General features: G+C 36.9%; 1 protein-coding gene across 1 annotated transcript; it reads left to right on the top strand.

Moving 5' to 3' along the window:
- Window positions 1-10,777: 10,777 nt before the first annotated feature.
- On the top strand, window positions 10,778-12,229 carry LOC107941882 (uncharacterized). The gene is made up of 2 exons (XM_016875504.1): window positions 10,778-11,479; window positions 11,561-12,229. Exons 1-2 carry the CDS (start codon window positions 10,778-10,780, stop codon window positions 12,227-12,229), a joined length of 1,371 nt encoding a protein of 456 aa, XP_016730993.1.
- Window positions 12,230-16,748: the final 4,519 nt, after the last annotated feature.

The raw sequence follows: 16,748 nt of genomic DNA, 5'->3' as shown, positions 1-16,748 counted from the left end.
ACATCCAAATGACAAAATTTAAAGCATGAAATTTTCACACATACTTATTCATAAATAATAAGCATAAAATATAACAATTAATTATTTTTGTGACTCGGTTTTGTGGTCCCGAAACCACTTTCCGACTAGGGTCAAATTAAGGGTGTCACAACTCTCCCCCCCTTTAGGGATTTTCGTCCCCGAAAATTTCCACCGATGCATAGGTTAGGATAACGTTCTCTTATTGAATTATATCCACAAAGACATTAGCTCATTGATAGCAATTGTAATTCATTATTGATTTCGCATCGGTCTATAAAATCATTTTCTTATCTTAAAACAAATACATAAACATTTCTACAAGTATGTACATATATCTCATTTCCTTGATTTCATAAGCAATAATCACTTAATTTAATTCACAAATGCATTTCAAACACATATAAATCACATATTAACATGTATAATTCATATCATCAACCCACATATTCGTAACTCACATTTTTATTCATGTATAAGCTGTAACCTGACCGAAAATACACATATACTCAAACATCTCAATAAATATCCTTTATAACTCCATCATATCTCAATATTCAACTTAACCTGTTTCCGACGGAAAATCAACTTCTACATACCTGAACATTTAATTCGTTCAGCACATTCAATCACCGTTAACGCTATCCGTATACAGTCGATTAGGCATAAATCCTCATATAGTATACCGGCATGGGATTTATTTTAGTACATAACCCATATATCCAAAATTATCAGCATTCATCAAAAATTCTTATAGACTTCCAAATGTTGAACTTAATCGAAATAATTTCTTGAACATGATTAACAAAAATTTGGGTCATTTAGCAATTCATATACCAAGCATCCCATAGACTAAATCCGTAACACATTTATAACATGAATTCATTTCTTAACAACATATCCACCATCTTAACTCAATGCCTTCGTTCCCTACGAGGTCTTACATTAATCTCGTTTTACTCACTTAATGTCTACTGACCGATCTCACACACATAGTGCTCGGTTGAAGAACTCGCACTCTCAGTGCCTCTAATCATTTGCATACATAGTGCCCCTATTCATTTGTTGTCACACATTGAAATGACTTAACCAAGTCTATAAACATCAAGTATGTACACTTTTAAACATATCTTTTCATTTAACTTTGAATTCATATAATGAAGAACATTAAACTTGGCTCAAATCACTGGCATTAAGCCTGCTAGGCCCGAAGACCCAAATACAATCACCAGTACAAGACCTGCAGAACTTTAACCCATAAATAATTTCAGCACAAAGGCCTTCGAACCTCAAATCCGGATTTTGTCCAAGCACGAATGCCTTCGGGGCTTAGCCCGGATACATCACCAGCACGAATGCTCTTTGGGACTTAGCCCGGATATATCACCAGCACGAATGCTCTTCGGGACTTAGCCCGGATACATCACCAGCACGAATGCTCTTCGGGACTTAGCCCGGATATATCACCAGCACGAATGCTCTTCGGGACTTAGCCCGGATACATCACCAGCACGAATGCTCTTCGGGGCCTAGTCCAGATATATCACCTGCACGAATGCTCTTCGGGACTTAGCCCGGATATAACATACTGAACTTTTATGCATATTTATCCATCAAGTATACATTTCACTAATTTATCACATTGGCATTTCATTTGCTTTATTCGTATACAAGTACATAATGTATAACTTTCATTTGATATTCGATCTATATATACAAAGATCACATATCCACCTAATTCTCACAGTTTATTTTCTAATGGTCATTCGGATACATGCTTTATATACAACTATCTCGTAAACAAATTTGAGTAAAGTAAGATCAATGGGCCATGGTTCATATATCATACCTTTATAACATTCCATTCTAACTTTTATACTAAACTTAATTACTCAAAACTTACTAAATTTATCACATACCTTAGGGCTTATACTTCTAGTTCGCACATGATATATGCATATCATAAAATTCATTGCATCATTCGAAAAAGGCACATAGCAAAATCAACAATTACATTTCACATAGCATATCATATTCCTAATTCACTCTTTTCTCAATTTTGACACATCATAAGCATGTTCCAATGCCCTCAATACCATCTGCCACAGCCTGTTCAGGATCAAAATTTATTATTATACGAAAAAACACTTTTTAACTACCAGAAACCATCACACTATCATTTTATCACTTTATGGCATGTATAGCTAGACTCACACGTGCTACGTTAGTCCTAGAATCGACTAAACCGTAGCTCTGATACCAATAAAATGTAACACCCCTATCCCGTAACCATCGCCGGAATAAGTAAGGGGCATTACCGGACTTGTAACTCATGACAAAACGGTAAAACTTTTTTTTTTGGATCATTCATTTGGATAAACACTAAACACAGCCAGGGTAAACTTCTATAAGTAAACATTCAAAAGATGCCATTTTCATATGGCTTATATACAATAGTCAAAATATCATTCTACTATATTGTCTATCCTATACATGCCATAAGCTAAGTCTAATTACATAGTTGCCGTAATGGTAGATAGTGTGACGAAGTGCTGATAATCCCCGAACTGGTAGTCAGAATCCACAACCTATAAACCAAAACATGATCGAACAGAGTAAGCTTTTGTAAGCTTAGTAAGTTTTAAGCAAAACAAAGTGTTCTCATTCACTATCATTGGTCATTCATTTCAACTATTCGATGAAGTTAATCTAGAGCTTCATCTCGAACTATAATATCAATAAACGCATCACTTGGCTGTCACATATATACTTTCGAATAATAATGACCTAGATGGTCAAATATTTCCAAAGCACATTCTTCATCAATTTTCAACTTTCAATAATCCTTTCCACTTGTTCATAATCACATCCATATTTTTAAGTATTTCAACATGACAAGTACTAAATTACCGTAGGCACATAAAGAACCAAACATATTCCATAACACATATACGTAAGCTTACAAAACATAATCCTTACCTAGTACTGGCACATCTAGCTGAACCCAACCCATACTCAAATCATAAGGCTTTGGGGCAGAATATGCACTAATACATAAGAATATTTCATCACATACTTTATTATACAAGCATACCATTACCAATTAGATCATTCTCATATTTGGAGTTATAATATTAATCACATTTACCTACCTCTTTAATACTGATAATTCACCTCGAAATCACTCCACCGATGAGTAAGTAATACGCACCTGAACATCTTAAATACATAATACTTATTTGGTGGTAACTTATTGCAGATACTCAATATCAAAGTCTTACTTGAATCCTAGCATTTAGCCGTCGGGTCTTTAAAGCTCGGATATAGTACGAGCACGAAGCCTACGGACATTAATCAGGATAATATTCTCGCATAAAGCCTGCGGGGTTTTAACCTGGATATAGTACTGACACAAATGCCCTTCGGGACTTATCACATTTATACACTTTCACATCCATCACATTGGCCATTCGGCCTTATCACATATATACACCTTCACATCCATCACATCAGCCATTAGGTCTTATCTCATATATACACTTTCACATTCATCACATTGGCCATTCGACCTTATCACATATATACACTTTCACATTCATCACGTTGGCCACTCGGCCTTATCACATATATACACTTTCACATTCATCACATTGGCCATTCGGCCTTATCACATATATACACTTTCACATTCATCACATCGGCCATTAGGCCTTATCACATATACACACCTTGTACATCAATTTCATCATAACAAAATTGACTAGGTATACTAGTCATTTACGGCTTATAGCTTCACTTTAATACGGATTTGGTACTTTGATTACCAATATTTAATCGATAGCTTATAAGCAACTCAAATAGTTTTATTAAGGTTTACAACATAATCACAAATTCAGCACAAGCTGTTTTTCCTGAGCAACAGTCATTAAATTATTCGTAAATGGAGCTACAAAACTCCAAATGAAATGCTGCTAATTTTCCCTGAAAATAAACTCATACATATTTTATCCAACAAATTTTCAGAATTTTTGGTTTGGCCAATCAATGCCAGATTTTTCTTAAAGTTTCCACTATTTCACTGTTTGACTATGTTGACCACTCTACACTACGAATCAAATTTCTCATTGTAAAAAATTCAAAATATGTTCTAGTTTATTTCATTTGAAACTAGATTTACTAAGGCATCTAGAATATAAATTTTGTCTTTTAAAAATATTTGTACAATTTATAATGATTTTCTAAAAACAGAACAGAGGATTACAGTGTCATTCTGCGCTGTCTCACACAACTTTAAGTATCTCATTATCGGAAATTCCTTTGCTTACACGGTTTCTTTTATAAGAAACTAGACTCATTAAGATTTAATTTAATGTCTGATTCAGCCTCTAATTCAAGTCCATAAATTTATGGTGATTTTCAAAAGTCACGTTACTGCTGCTGTCCTAAGCAGACTATTTCAAATTACCCTTAAATTCCAAAGCTCAAACACTTAAGAACTTACCATTTGAGCTTAGAACATATCATGGCCACATCATATCTTATTAAATCAACTCATCATGTCCTATTATAATTGAATTTACTCAACGTTTAATCACTTAAAACTTACCTCGGAAGTGGTCGACGACTAGATATCCACGGCTATTCGTTTACTTTCTCTTTATCCAAAATTGCCCCTCTATGCTCTTGAGTTTAACTAACAAAATTTAAACTATTTTAATCACCTTGTTATATCATTAAAAACAACAAGGTAAATCTTCTCAATGAAACTCATACATAACGCAACACCTCGATACATCTGCACACATTCGGTATTTCATAAAAACCATCCCAAATACATTTACCTAGGTATCACCATGTCGCCTTATATACATATACTAGTTATGTGGTCAATTTTACCGATGACCTATGCATATAACTAATTACACCTTTAATAATATTCACAAAGCCGATTATCCACATGACTACCTTAGCATATTATTAGTTAGCTTCTTATCCAAATTTGCCATAAAGAAAATTAACTCATATACCCTCAAGTGCATAAGCAATTGCATCCAAAGGACACTTTAAATGCATGTTATGAAAGTAACCGAATGCACATATATTTCTACCAAGACATCATATACTTCAAAACCAACTATCAAGGCATAAAGCCGAACCTTCAAAATCAATTAGCAATACACGTTCAAACATGCCCTCCTACAAATATACAAGTTCTCCCTTGGTTAAACTAAATCATGCTTTAAGGTTTAACACATTTAACCATTAGAGAGTTAATCAAATTAGCATTCAATTATTCTATACACCCACCATTAACCAAAATCTCATTTAATCAAATTTATTTCTTGACAATTTCATCACATTCGGTCATTGGTAATTTAATCCTATAAAAAGTCAAATTTTACTTCAATTCACTAAGGTGAGGTTATTATAATTTAACCTCTATTTCTGAATGCCCCCTTCTCCATAAAACCATAAAAATTTCAAATTATAATAGGTTCATAACTCATTTAACCACTAATTCCATGCCAAGCATAAAAAGGCCATGGGTTTTACACCTAACTTACAAGACCATAAAACATAAAGGTTTAATGTTCATCTTTAACACAATTACCACACTTCAAACTAAATTTTCAGCTTCATATATCCCACACCAGATTTTTTTTTCCATGCTCAATTTCCATGGCCGAATGAAATTATGCCCTAATTCATGAACTTAAACAACATTGGCCAACTTTCCAAGCTCATTTGAGCCATCAAGCACATTTAGTTTGTTCATACTCAACTAGAATCAATTATCCTTCCAAAATCATCAAACATACAAAATATACCCCATTAAGCTCATGACCGATTGCTACATGCTTCATGAACACAAAAATTTTCACATGGGTCTTGTTGCAAGCTTCAAAACCAACCAAAATTCACAACTTTTCAAAGAAAATAACATGAACCTTACCTTATTTGAAGCCTTCTTTTGCCGAATGCCCTAAGCTCAAAGGTTTCTATTTTCTTTCTCAACTCACGGCAAGAAGAAGAAGAAATGGCCTTGTTATTTTCACCTCAAACATGTTTTATTCATTTATTTCATTAACTTTTATTATTTCTATTTTATGAAACCACTTTCTTTAATATAAACAAATATATTATTAACATTATTTACTAACATACAAAGCACAAAATGCCAAAATGTGTCATTCATGCCCATCCTTGCCGTCCACTACCAAGAAAAAGGAATGTTTGACATGCAAGTCCCTCATGCTTCAAACCATGCAATTTTTAGCCACTTCCAATTAACCTATGACATTTTCAAGATTTTTCACATAAGCCCCTTTTTATTTATTTCACATCCAAATGACAAAATTTAAAGCATGAAATTTTCACACATACTTATTCATAAATAATAAGCATAAAATATAACAATTAATTATTTTTGTGACTCAGTTTTGTGGTCCCGAAACCACTTTCCGACTAGGGTCAAATTAGGGGTGTCACATATATATGTTAAGTATATCATGTATCGCCAATTATATTATTTATGATTACATTATATATATTATTTTAAAAAATGTAAATTATTATTATTAAATCATATTTTTAACCCACACTATATACATATTTGTATTAATTAATTATTTATTTTCTATGTATTATTTCATTTTAAACTAATATTGTTATATTATGAAATCTCTTACATACTCCTAAACCAATATATTATCATATAATTATTATTCTTTTATTCTTGTTATTATATTATCTATTAAATACTATTTTAAAATGGTTATGAAATGTCTTGTTTTTAATTGTATGTATATTTTGTTAGCAATCAATTACTATTTTTTTTATATTAGTTCTTCTATATGTTTTATATTGTATGTATCATGTTTGTGTTAAGTTTATTTTTATTATAATTATATGCAGATTGACACTATATTTCTTCTATTTGTATATCATACATTATTTGATTTATTTTTTTTATATCATGCATCATTTAAATATTATTTCGTATGTTTATATACTTTGTTTATTCATTTTCAATACATGCTATACATATATCTTTGTTTGCATTTTTTTTGCTTCGTATGTATTATTCTTTTTATCGTTTTTTTTGCTTCGTATGTATTATTCTTTTTATCGTAGTATTCATTTTTTTATCTACCTAGTACAATAATATATTATTATGATTTACAATGTAGTACAATTCTCCACACATCATCTTTAAAAATGAGACTCTAAAGTTTTCAAAAAGAATAAAAAGGCAATGCTTGGTGTTTGGAAACTTCGGGAAAAATAGTGCCCTAACTTATTGGGTTGCAATTTTTCTCGTTGAGTTCGAATAGTCAAATACCCTTCTAAACTTTTAAAATTTTCAAGATACAAGCAACTATCTTGGAATTTCAAAGCGTTGTGTCCTAACTTATTGGATGTGGCGTTTTGTCGTTTCGAGATAGGAATTTTCAAAAAGGCTAACTTAGAGCCAAATATCCTAAAATATGGTGTCCTAACTTATTGAAAGAAATATTTTTATTTATTTGATATAAATGAACCCTAATTTTCAAAAAAAAAATCAAAAATATTAAAAGAGGATTGCATCTTGAAATTTCTAATTTCCGACCTTAAAGACATTTGATAATTAATTAGGTACCAATTATTGGGCGATACGAGGGTGTTAATCCTTCCTCGTACGTAACTGACTCCCGAACCCGTTCTTTTTATTTCGTAGACCAAAACTAATGATTTTAAAACAAAATGTTTTAAAGGTGATCCAATCACACCTAAAAAGGTTGGTGGCGACTCCCGTTTTCGTTTTTCTTAAAGTCGATTCCCATTTCCTAAAACTCGATTTAAAAATGGTTTCGACAGCTTGGCGACTCCACTGGGGACGTTTAAGAGAGTCAAGCCATGTAATTGATTATCTCTTGTCTTAATGTCGGAAATTTAAAAAATTTTAAGATTTAATCCTCTTTGCATTACATGTGTTTGTATTATTGCATGTGTTGCTATATTCTAATACGCATTGCATTTGCATGACCGTTGTGGTCACACCCTTAAGTGGGAGTGAGAAGCTACGCCTTCGTGAGGTTTTCGCCTCCGTGCAGGATAGTGGATCACTTTCGGGATACATCCGTACCTATGGTTTCGTGAGATTTTCATCTCCGTGTAGCCATAGGGAAATGTATTCCCCTGAACTGAACTCGATTCAAATGGGCCTATAATGGGTGAGGATCGAGGAACTGCTGGTTCAGGTACCTCAAACTTTAGAACCAACCTCATATAGAAAAAACCGTAAGAGCCCAACTTAGTTAGAGTTAAACTTTAGATATTACCCTTATAAATTATTGTTGAGATTTATTGATATCATGTGATACTGACTATTTCTTTTCTTTCGTTTGCATGACATTTTGCATTTACAAAGGTATCGATTCACGGTCAGTGTCTAAATTAGAGAGTTTTATTATGGAGAACGGACTTCTTGATAGAGTGGAGGGCAACGCCAACGTCCATAGATGGTCTGAGCAAACTCAGTTAGAAAAGGGAGATAGTATAGCTGCGGGATATATGTCGGAGCTGTCAGGATATACTCGCATCAGTGTTACGCAGAAGAATCTCCAAGAGCTTAAGGAGATTTGGGATCAATGGGGCAACGAGACTAAACAATTATTCTACGGTAATTACGGAGACTTACCTTACTTGCTCGATGTTCAAATAGATGAGCACTTGTTCCGAGCCCTCGCTCAGTTTTGGAATCCAGTGTACAGTTGCTTTACTTTCGGAGAGGTAGACTTGGTGCTTACCGTAGAGGAGTACACTGCCTTGTTACGTTGTCCCAGGTTCCAGGTTGATAGAATTTATTCTCAAGCTGTTAATGTCCCTATCTTTTGCAAGAAATTGATGGCTATTACAGGAATGAGCGAGCAGTGGATTACTGCCAGAATTAAAGAGAAGGGCGAGTGCAAGTGCATTTCATGGGATGCTTTGAAGGGTCTGATTTTGACACACCCTGATGAAGCAAAGAGGGTAGATGTTTTTGCCTTAAGTTTGTACGGATTGATGGTGTTCCCTAGGGCTTTGGGATATATGGATGAGGCAACCACAGATCTTTTCCATAGACTCAGTAAGAGGGTCATCTCTATCCCTACAATTTTGGCAAAGACATTCAGGTCCTTAGGCACATGTAGGAAAGCTGGTGCAGGCAGGTTTGTTGGTTGTGCACAATTGCTTCTAGCTTGGTTCTATAGTCATTTTCGGTTTGTCGGGTTTTCTTCGAGGATTACTCACCGCTGAAGGACATAGTCGCTTCAACTAGGAGAGTTGATGTTCTAGAGGAGAATTGGATGGCACTACTTCAAAATCTGCAGTCGAAAGATGTTGAGTGGAGAGCTCCGTAGATGATTCCTGGTGAGATTTTTTACCGTTGCGGCAGTTTCGATTGGGTCCTTTTATTGGGAATTTGGGGTGCCATTGGTTATGCCCCATTGCTCGTGTTAAGATAATTCGGTTTGAGGCAGTTCGTGCCAGCAACTCATGGGCTAACTCAAAGTGAGTTCGCATATAGAGGAGCCGATTACAAAAAAAGGGTTGGTGAGATCTCTAGCGCTTGGAACAACACGTGTCGGTTGAAAGGAGTAGCTATTGGCCCTACTACGACTCCAGAATATGTTGAATAGAGAGGTAGAAGGATCAATGATAATATTCCTGAGCCAAAACTCGACCGATGGAGGAATATCTGCAAGTGATACCCTTGGAGTTAGAAATTATGAAGCAAGAATTTGATAGGAAAATTTTGGAGCTTGAGAAAAGGATAGCAAAGCTCGAACAAGAAAAGATGTACTTGAGTTTAGATATCGATGTCCAGAAGATGGAGGTCGAGAAAGAAAGAAAGGAAAAGAGGAAAATTGAAGAGGATAGAGATGATTTGAAGGAACACTACAAAAAGGCACAGGTATCCTTGAGAAGAGCGAAAATAGGAGGGTCTTCAGATCAGTTGCAGAAAGAGGTCCAAGAAGGAAAGGCTAGAGCTGAGTACTGGGAGAAGAAGTTTCAGGAGATGCAATCGCGGAATTTGGCATTAGAAGAAGAGAATAAAGGGTTGAAGTCTAAAATAACTGGGCTTGGAAGATCTATTTGTTGGCATCGCAACCATGATTCTACGGTCGAGTTAAAAGAGCTAAAGAGTAAAGTTGAAGATTTGGAAGCAGCATTGTAGGAAGGTAAACTTCAGATCGAGTAACTCAAGATGCAAGAAGATTATCTAAAGGGAGAGATTCATCAGCCTAGAGGGCAGATTAGAGAAACGGATCATGTCATGGGAGAAGCCATAGCTCAGATTCGAGAGGTTGCTGAATATGTGCAAGACTTGGCAGTACGAGCCGATGTATTGAGTATGATGTGTGGGTCGTCGTCAGACATAGGAAGAGAGTTAGCCCTTTTATTTGATAGAGTTAAAACTTTAGGCATTAGGGCGAAAGCGTACTTGTAATCCATTTTTATGTAAAGACATTCTTTTTCTGAATAAAGTTTTCTAAATGAGATTGAATCGAGATTGATGCCTTTGTTGCATTCATACATTTGCATTACATCATATCATATGCATTCAAAGTTATAGAAAGACCCTAATTAGTTAAAGTTTCTTTACAAAGGTAGAAAAGAAAAACTGGAAATCACACATCCTTACGGCACTCGCACTAAAACTAAGAACATGGGTCAAAGGTTTGAACAGTTTCAAAAGGATATGCAAGACCAGTTGCAAGAGTAGTTGGCTAAAATGCAGAATGAGATGAGGGAGCAAATGATGGAAGCTCAGAGGAATATAATGGCCGAAATGGCTCAGTTACTGAAGGCCACTGATAAAGGAAAGGCTCCTATGGCCATCACTGAAGAGGAAAATGAGGGTCCTTCTCCAAGTTTTACACCGCCGCATGTATCATTGCAAACTGAGGCACCTCCTAGAAGGCCATCTACTACTGTGAGGCCTCAGCATGGGCCAATTGATGCTGGTGTCCATGTGAATTTCCCGGTTGGTTTAGGGCTTAATATGGGTGACAATCTTACTAATCCTCTTGTTCCTGATCTAGATATGGTGGAAAAGGAGGATTTGAAGGCCGAAGCTGTAAGGCAATTGGATGAACACTGCAGATGGTTAGAAGAAAAGTTCAAGGCTTTAGAAGGCACTGGTAATAATCATGGGGTTGATGCCAAGGACTTAAGTCTGGTCGCAAACCTAGTGTTACCTCACAAATTCAAAATTCCAGAATTTGAAAAGTACAATGGCACTACTTGCCCAGAGGCCCACATCACAATGTTTTGCAGAAGGATGACGGGGTATGTAAACAATGATCAGTTGTTGATCCATTTTTTTCAGGATAGTTTGATAGGAGCGGCAGCCAGATGGTATAATCAGTTGAGCCGTGCTAGAATAAGTTCATGGAGGGATCTTGCACAAGCCTTCATGCAACAGTACAATCATGTAACAGACATGACCCTTGACAGGATTACCCTGCAAAACATGGAGAAGAAGCCTAATGAGAATTTTAGGCAATATGCACAGATGTGGAGAGAGGTAGCGATGCAGGTTCAACCACCACTATTGGAGAAGGAAACCACTATGTTATTTATTAATACTCTAAAAGCCCCATTTATTACTCATATGATTAGAAGCACTACTAAAAATTTTACGGACATAGTTATGGCAGGAGAGATGATAGAGAATGCCATAAGAGGGGGAAGAATTGAGGGGGAAGTAGCCAAAAGATCAGCCCCAAGAAGAAAAGACAACGAGGTAAACAATACAAGTGATTTTAATTCAAAAGCAGTCATAGTTAGCCAGCCCAAAGTAGCCACAGTTGGGCAACAAGGCTTTCAAAAGCAGGAATCCAACACTAGGCATGAGAGGATGCAATTTACGCCTATACCTGTGATGTATAGGGAGCTCTATCAAAATCTATATGATGCGCATGCTATAGCCCCTTTCCATTTAAAACCATTACAACCTCCGTATCCTAAATGGTATGATACAAATGCCAGATGTGAATATCATGATGGAATATCGGGGCACTTAATCGAGAATTGTACTGGATTTAAGAAAGTCGTAGAGAGGTTGATCAAGAATGGGGTTTTGAAATTTGAAAGTACCTCAAATATTGAGAATCCTTTGCCGAACCATGACAATCAGGGAGTAAACACCATTGGTGAAGCCGGTGGAAAAAGGGAAAAGTAAAATGTTGATGAGATAAGGATGCCTATGAGGGTAATCTGGGAGGAGATGATGAAGAGAGGTATGTTGACCTCTAAAAATACGAAAGAAAGAACGTGGGACTACGGTGAGTTCCGTGAAGATTGCGAGGAATTTAAGGCCTTAGTGCAAGGCTTCATAGACAACAAAGAGCTACAGGTTTATGAAGGTAGCTCTAGTGAAAAGCAAGTATGTATGCTGGAACAGCAAAGAACCAAAAGACCAAGGATCATTATCTCCCTGCCAGGGAATATGAAATGGGGACACCAGCAGCACCCAAGGTTATTATCCATACACCTACTCCTTTCCCTTACAAGGATAGCAAGAAAGTACCATGGAGTTATGACTGTAGCGTGACGGTGCCGGGAGAAGGAAACATAGCCAGCACATCTAAAAATGTACGAGATGAAGGTTCCCATACGCGGAGTGGGAAGCGTTATGATATGGGGGATGTCAGAGTGGAGCCCACAAAACCCAAGAATGTTGAAATTAAGAAAAAGAGTGAAGTACCTGTTAACGAGCCACTGAGGGAGGAGGAAGCTAAGGAATTTCTAAAGTTCCTTAAGCATAGTGAATACAGTGTGGTTGAGCAGTTGCGTAAGCAACCAGCACGCATATCGGTTTTAGCCTTACTGCTAAGCTCTGAAGTGCATCGAGAAGCATTGTCGAAGGTACTCAACGAGACATATGTCACTCATGATATATCTGTCAATAAGTTGGACCGGTTGATAAATAACATCAGTGCTGATAATTTCATCTACTTCAATGATGATGAAATTCCACCTGAAGGCATAGTGTCAACTAAGGCTTTGCATATCACCACTCATTGCAAAGGATACACGCTTCCAAGTGTACTCGTTGATAATGGGTCTGCTTTGAACGCCTTTCCATTATCTACATTGAACAGATTGCCCATCGACTTCGCACATGAAGACATGTCATAATGTGGTAAGAGCCTTTGACGGAACTGAAAGGAAAGTAATGGGACAAATTGACATCCCTCTGGAGATTGGACCAAATACGTATGAAGTTGACTTCCTGGTAATGGATATCAAGCCCTCCTATAATTGTTTGTTGGGGAGGCCATGGATACACTCGGCAGGAGCGGTGCCTTCTTCATTACACCAAAAATTGAAGTTGGTGACAAATGGACGCTTGATAACCATCAATGCAGAGGAGGACATCATAGTAGCCGTCACTAGCAAACCTCCTTATGTGGAGACAAATGAAGAGGCTATTGAGTGTTCTTTTCGTTCTTTGGAAATTGTTAATGCTACCTTTATTTCGGAGGGAAGCGAGGTACTGGTTCTCAGAATGTCTAGAGCAACAAGGATGGCCCTGCAAATAATGATGGGGAAAAGAGCATTGCCAGGAAAAGGACTAGGAAAACAGTCACAAGAAGGGATTCAAGTCCCAAAATTGATGGAGAAGAAGGATAGCTTTGGTTTGGGTTTTAAGCCAGACCATAAACAAAAGAGACAGGAGATGGAAAAGTGTCAAGCAAGAAGGAAGGCGCGTTTGAACGGAGGAGAAATAGAGTGGGAACTGATGACATTCCCACCTATATCCAAAACCTTTAAGTCAGGAGGGTTGCTGTTAGAAGAGAGTCATAAAATCAATATTGTACATAGTGAGTGGTTTGGACAGGAAAACCTTGAGGTATTCGCCCTTATGAACCGGGGAGCTCTCTAAACAATTGGACTGCGGAGGATCTTCCTGTAGTCTTTAGAAATTTTTCAGAGTAATTCTCGAAACATGCTTATTACTCTAGGGCCTAGGAGTAGTAAGATTACGTTTGTGAAAATAGGCTTATATTCATCTGTTATTATTTAAATAAAATATAACTTTTATCAATTTAAAAGAGTATTGCTTCATTTTTATCAACCAATATTCCTTTAAATTCTAACAACTCTTATTCTTTTATTCATAGCACATAAACGATCATTCTTAAATTCATTCATTCTTTGTATATTCTTTCATACCCCTCACAGGTCTCTAGATATCAATGATATGAGCACTAATATTGCCGCTCCTGATTTCTCTTGTGAGCAAGACATGTGTTTAGAGGAGCCTCAGGATTTTAAAGATGTTCAAGATTGTGACGTATCTCTCGATCTATTAAGAATGGTAAAACAAGAGGAGAAACAAATCATGCCACATGAAAAATAGGCAATAGAGAATATAGCCCTAGAGGAAGGGAATGAGGTGAAAATTGGAACACTGATAGCTAATAACACAAGGCGTAGCTTGATTGAGTTGCTTCAGGAATTCAAGGATATCTTTGCATTGTCTTATGAGGATATGCCCGGATTGAGTACTGACATTGTAGTACATTGTCTTCCAATAAGACAAGAATGTAAACCGGTCCAACATAAGTTGCGAAGAATGCGGCCAGACATTGTCCTGAAAATAAAAGATGAGGTCAAGAAGCAGTTTGATGCAGGATTCTTGCAGGAAGTGAAGTACTCTGAATGGGTAGCTAATATTGTACTTGTCCCTAAGAAGGACGGGAAGGTACGAATGTGCGTTGATTACAGAGATCTAAACAAAGCAAGCCCAAAGGATAATTTTCCTCTGCCACACATCGATACTTTAGTAGACAACACAGCGGGATATTCGTTGTTCTCCTTCATGGACGGCTTCTCAGGATACAATCAGATAAAGATGCATCCAGAGGACATGGATAAAACTACTTTCATAACATTGTAGGGCACCTTTTGTTATAAAGTAATGCCGTTTGGGCTGAAGAACACAGGGGCAACATACCAACGAGCCATGGTAAACTTGTTTCACGACATGATGCATAAGGATATTGAGGTATACGTTGATGATATGATTGCCAAGTCGCAAACAGTCTTGAGAAGATTGTTCTTAAGGTTGAGAAAATTTCAGTTAAAGCTCAATCCAGCAAAGTGCACCTTTGGAGCCAGATCGGGGAAGTTATTAGGCTTCGTAGTCAGTGAAAAGGGAATTGAAGTTAACTTAGACAAGGTCAGAGCCATACGAGAGTTGCCTTCGCCACGTACTCAAAAAGACGTTCGAGGATTCCTGGGAAGGTTGAATTACATTGCTCGGTTCATTTCACAATTGACTGAGAAATGTGATCCTATCTTTCGCCTCCTCAGAAAGCACAATCAAGGTACTTGGGATGAAGAATGCCAGAATGCTTTTGAGAAAGTCAAGCAGTATTTGTTGAATGCTCCAGTGTTATCTCCACCTAGTCCAGATAAACCGTTAATACTATACTTGTCAGTGTTCAGCAATTCTATGGGATGTGTGCTTGATCAGCATGACGAGTCAGGGAAAAGGGAAAAGGTAATTTATTATCTCAGTAAGAAATTCACTGACTGTGAAATGAGATATTCGCCAATCAAAAAGTTGTGCTGTGCGTTGATTTGGACCACACGGAGATTAAGACAGTACATGTTATACCATACTACTTGGCTCATCTCAAAACTAGATCCATTAAAATACATGATGGAATCAACGACTCTAAATGGAAGAATGGCGAGATGGAAAATTTTGCTTTCAGAGTTCGATATAGTCTATGTAAGTCAGAAGGCTATCAAAGGAAGTGCGGTGGCAGACTTCTTGGCCAGTAGAGCTTTGGAGGATTACGAGCCATTGAATTTTGATTTTCCAAATGAGGAGCTAATGTGTATAGGAGCAACTGAAGATTCTCCATGGAAGCTAAATTTTGATGGGGCTTCTAATGCAGTCGGAAATGGAATTGGGGCAGTCTTGGTATCCCCGAATGGTGACCATTACCCGTTCACGTGCAAGTTGGATTTTGACTGTACAAATAATATGGCTGAATACGAAGCATGTATCATGGGGCTCCAAGCAGCCATAGAAAGAGGCATAAAAACCCTAGAAGTATATGGAGATTTTGCGTTGGTAATCTATCAGCTAAGAGGTGAATGGGAGACAAGAGACCCTAAATTGATCAATTATCGAATGCTAGTTTTTGGGTTACTAAGAGAGTTAGATGACATCACCTTCAACTATCTCCCACGAGATGAGAATCAGATGGCAAATGCTTTAGCAACCTTGGCTTCAATGATTAAGGCAAACAAAGAGGAAGAGATGAGACCAATTCAAATGAGTGTCTATGAATTTCCAGCTAGCTGTTGTAACCTTGAAGAGGAAGAAAAGGATGACAATCCTTGGTATCAGGATATATATTGCGATATGTAAAAGATCGTAAATATCCAGCACAGGCATCCGAAAATGACAAACGAACCCAAAGATGAATGGGGCAGTGGAGGCTGCCAATAAGAACATTAAGAAAATAGTGGGAAAGATGACTGAGACTTATAGGGATTGGCATGAAAAGCTACCGTTTGCACTCTTGGCCTATCGAACATCTGTTAGAACTTCTACTGGGGCAACTCCGTTCTCGTTAGTTTACGGGATGGAAGCAGTTTTACCTATTGAAGTGGAAATACCTTCTCTCCGAATTTTAATAGAGATAAGGTTAGATGAAGCTGAATGGGTTCAGTCT

This window comes from Gossypium hirsutum, chromosome A11 (assembly GCF_007990345.1).
Source record: "Gossypium hirsutum isolate 1008001.06 chromosome A11, Gossypium_hirsutum_v2.1, whole genome shotgun sequence".
NCBI lineage: Eukaryota > Viridiplantae > Streptophyta > Magnoliopsida > Malvales > Malvaceae > Gossypium > Gossypium hirsutum.
Note: the sequence above shows the minus strand (reverse complement) of the source record. Positions and strands in the feature narration are given on the sequence as shown.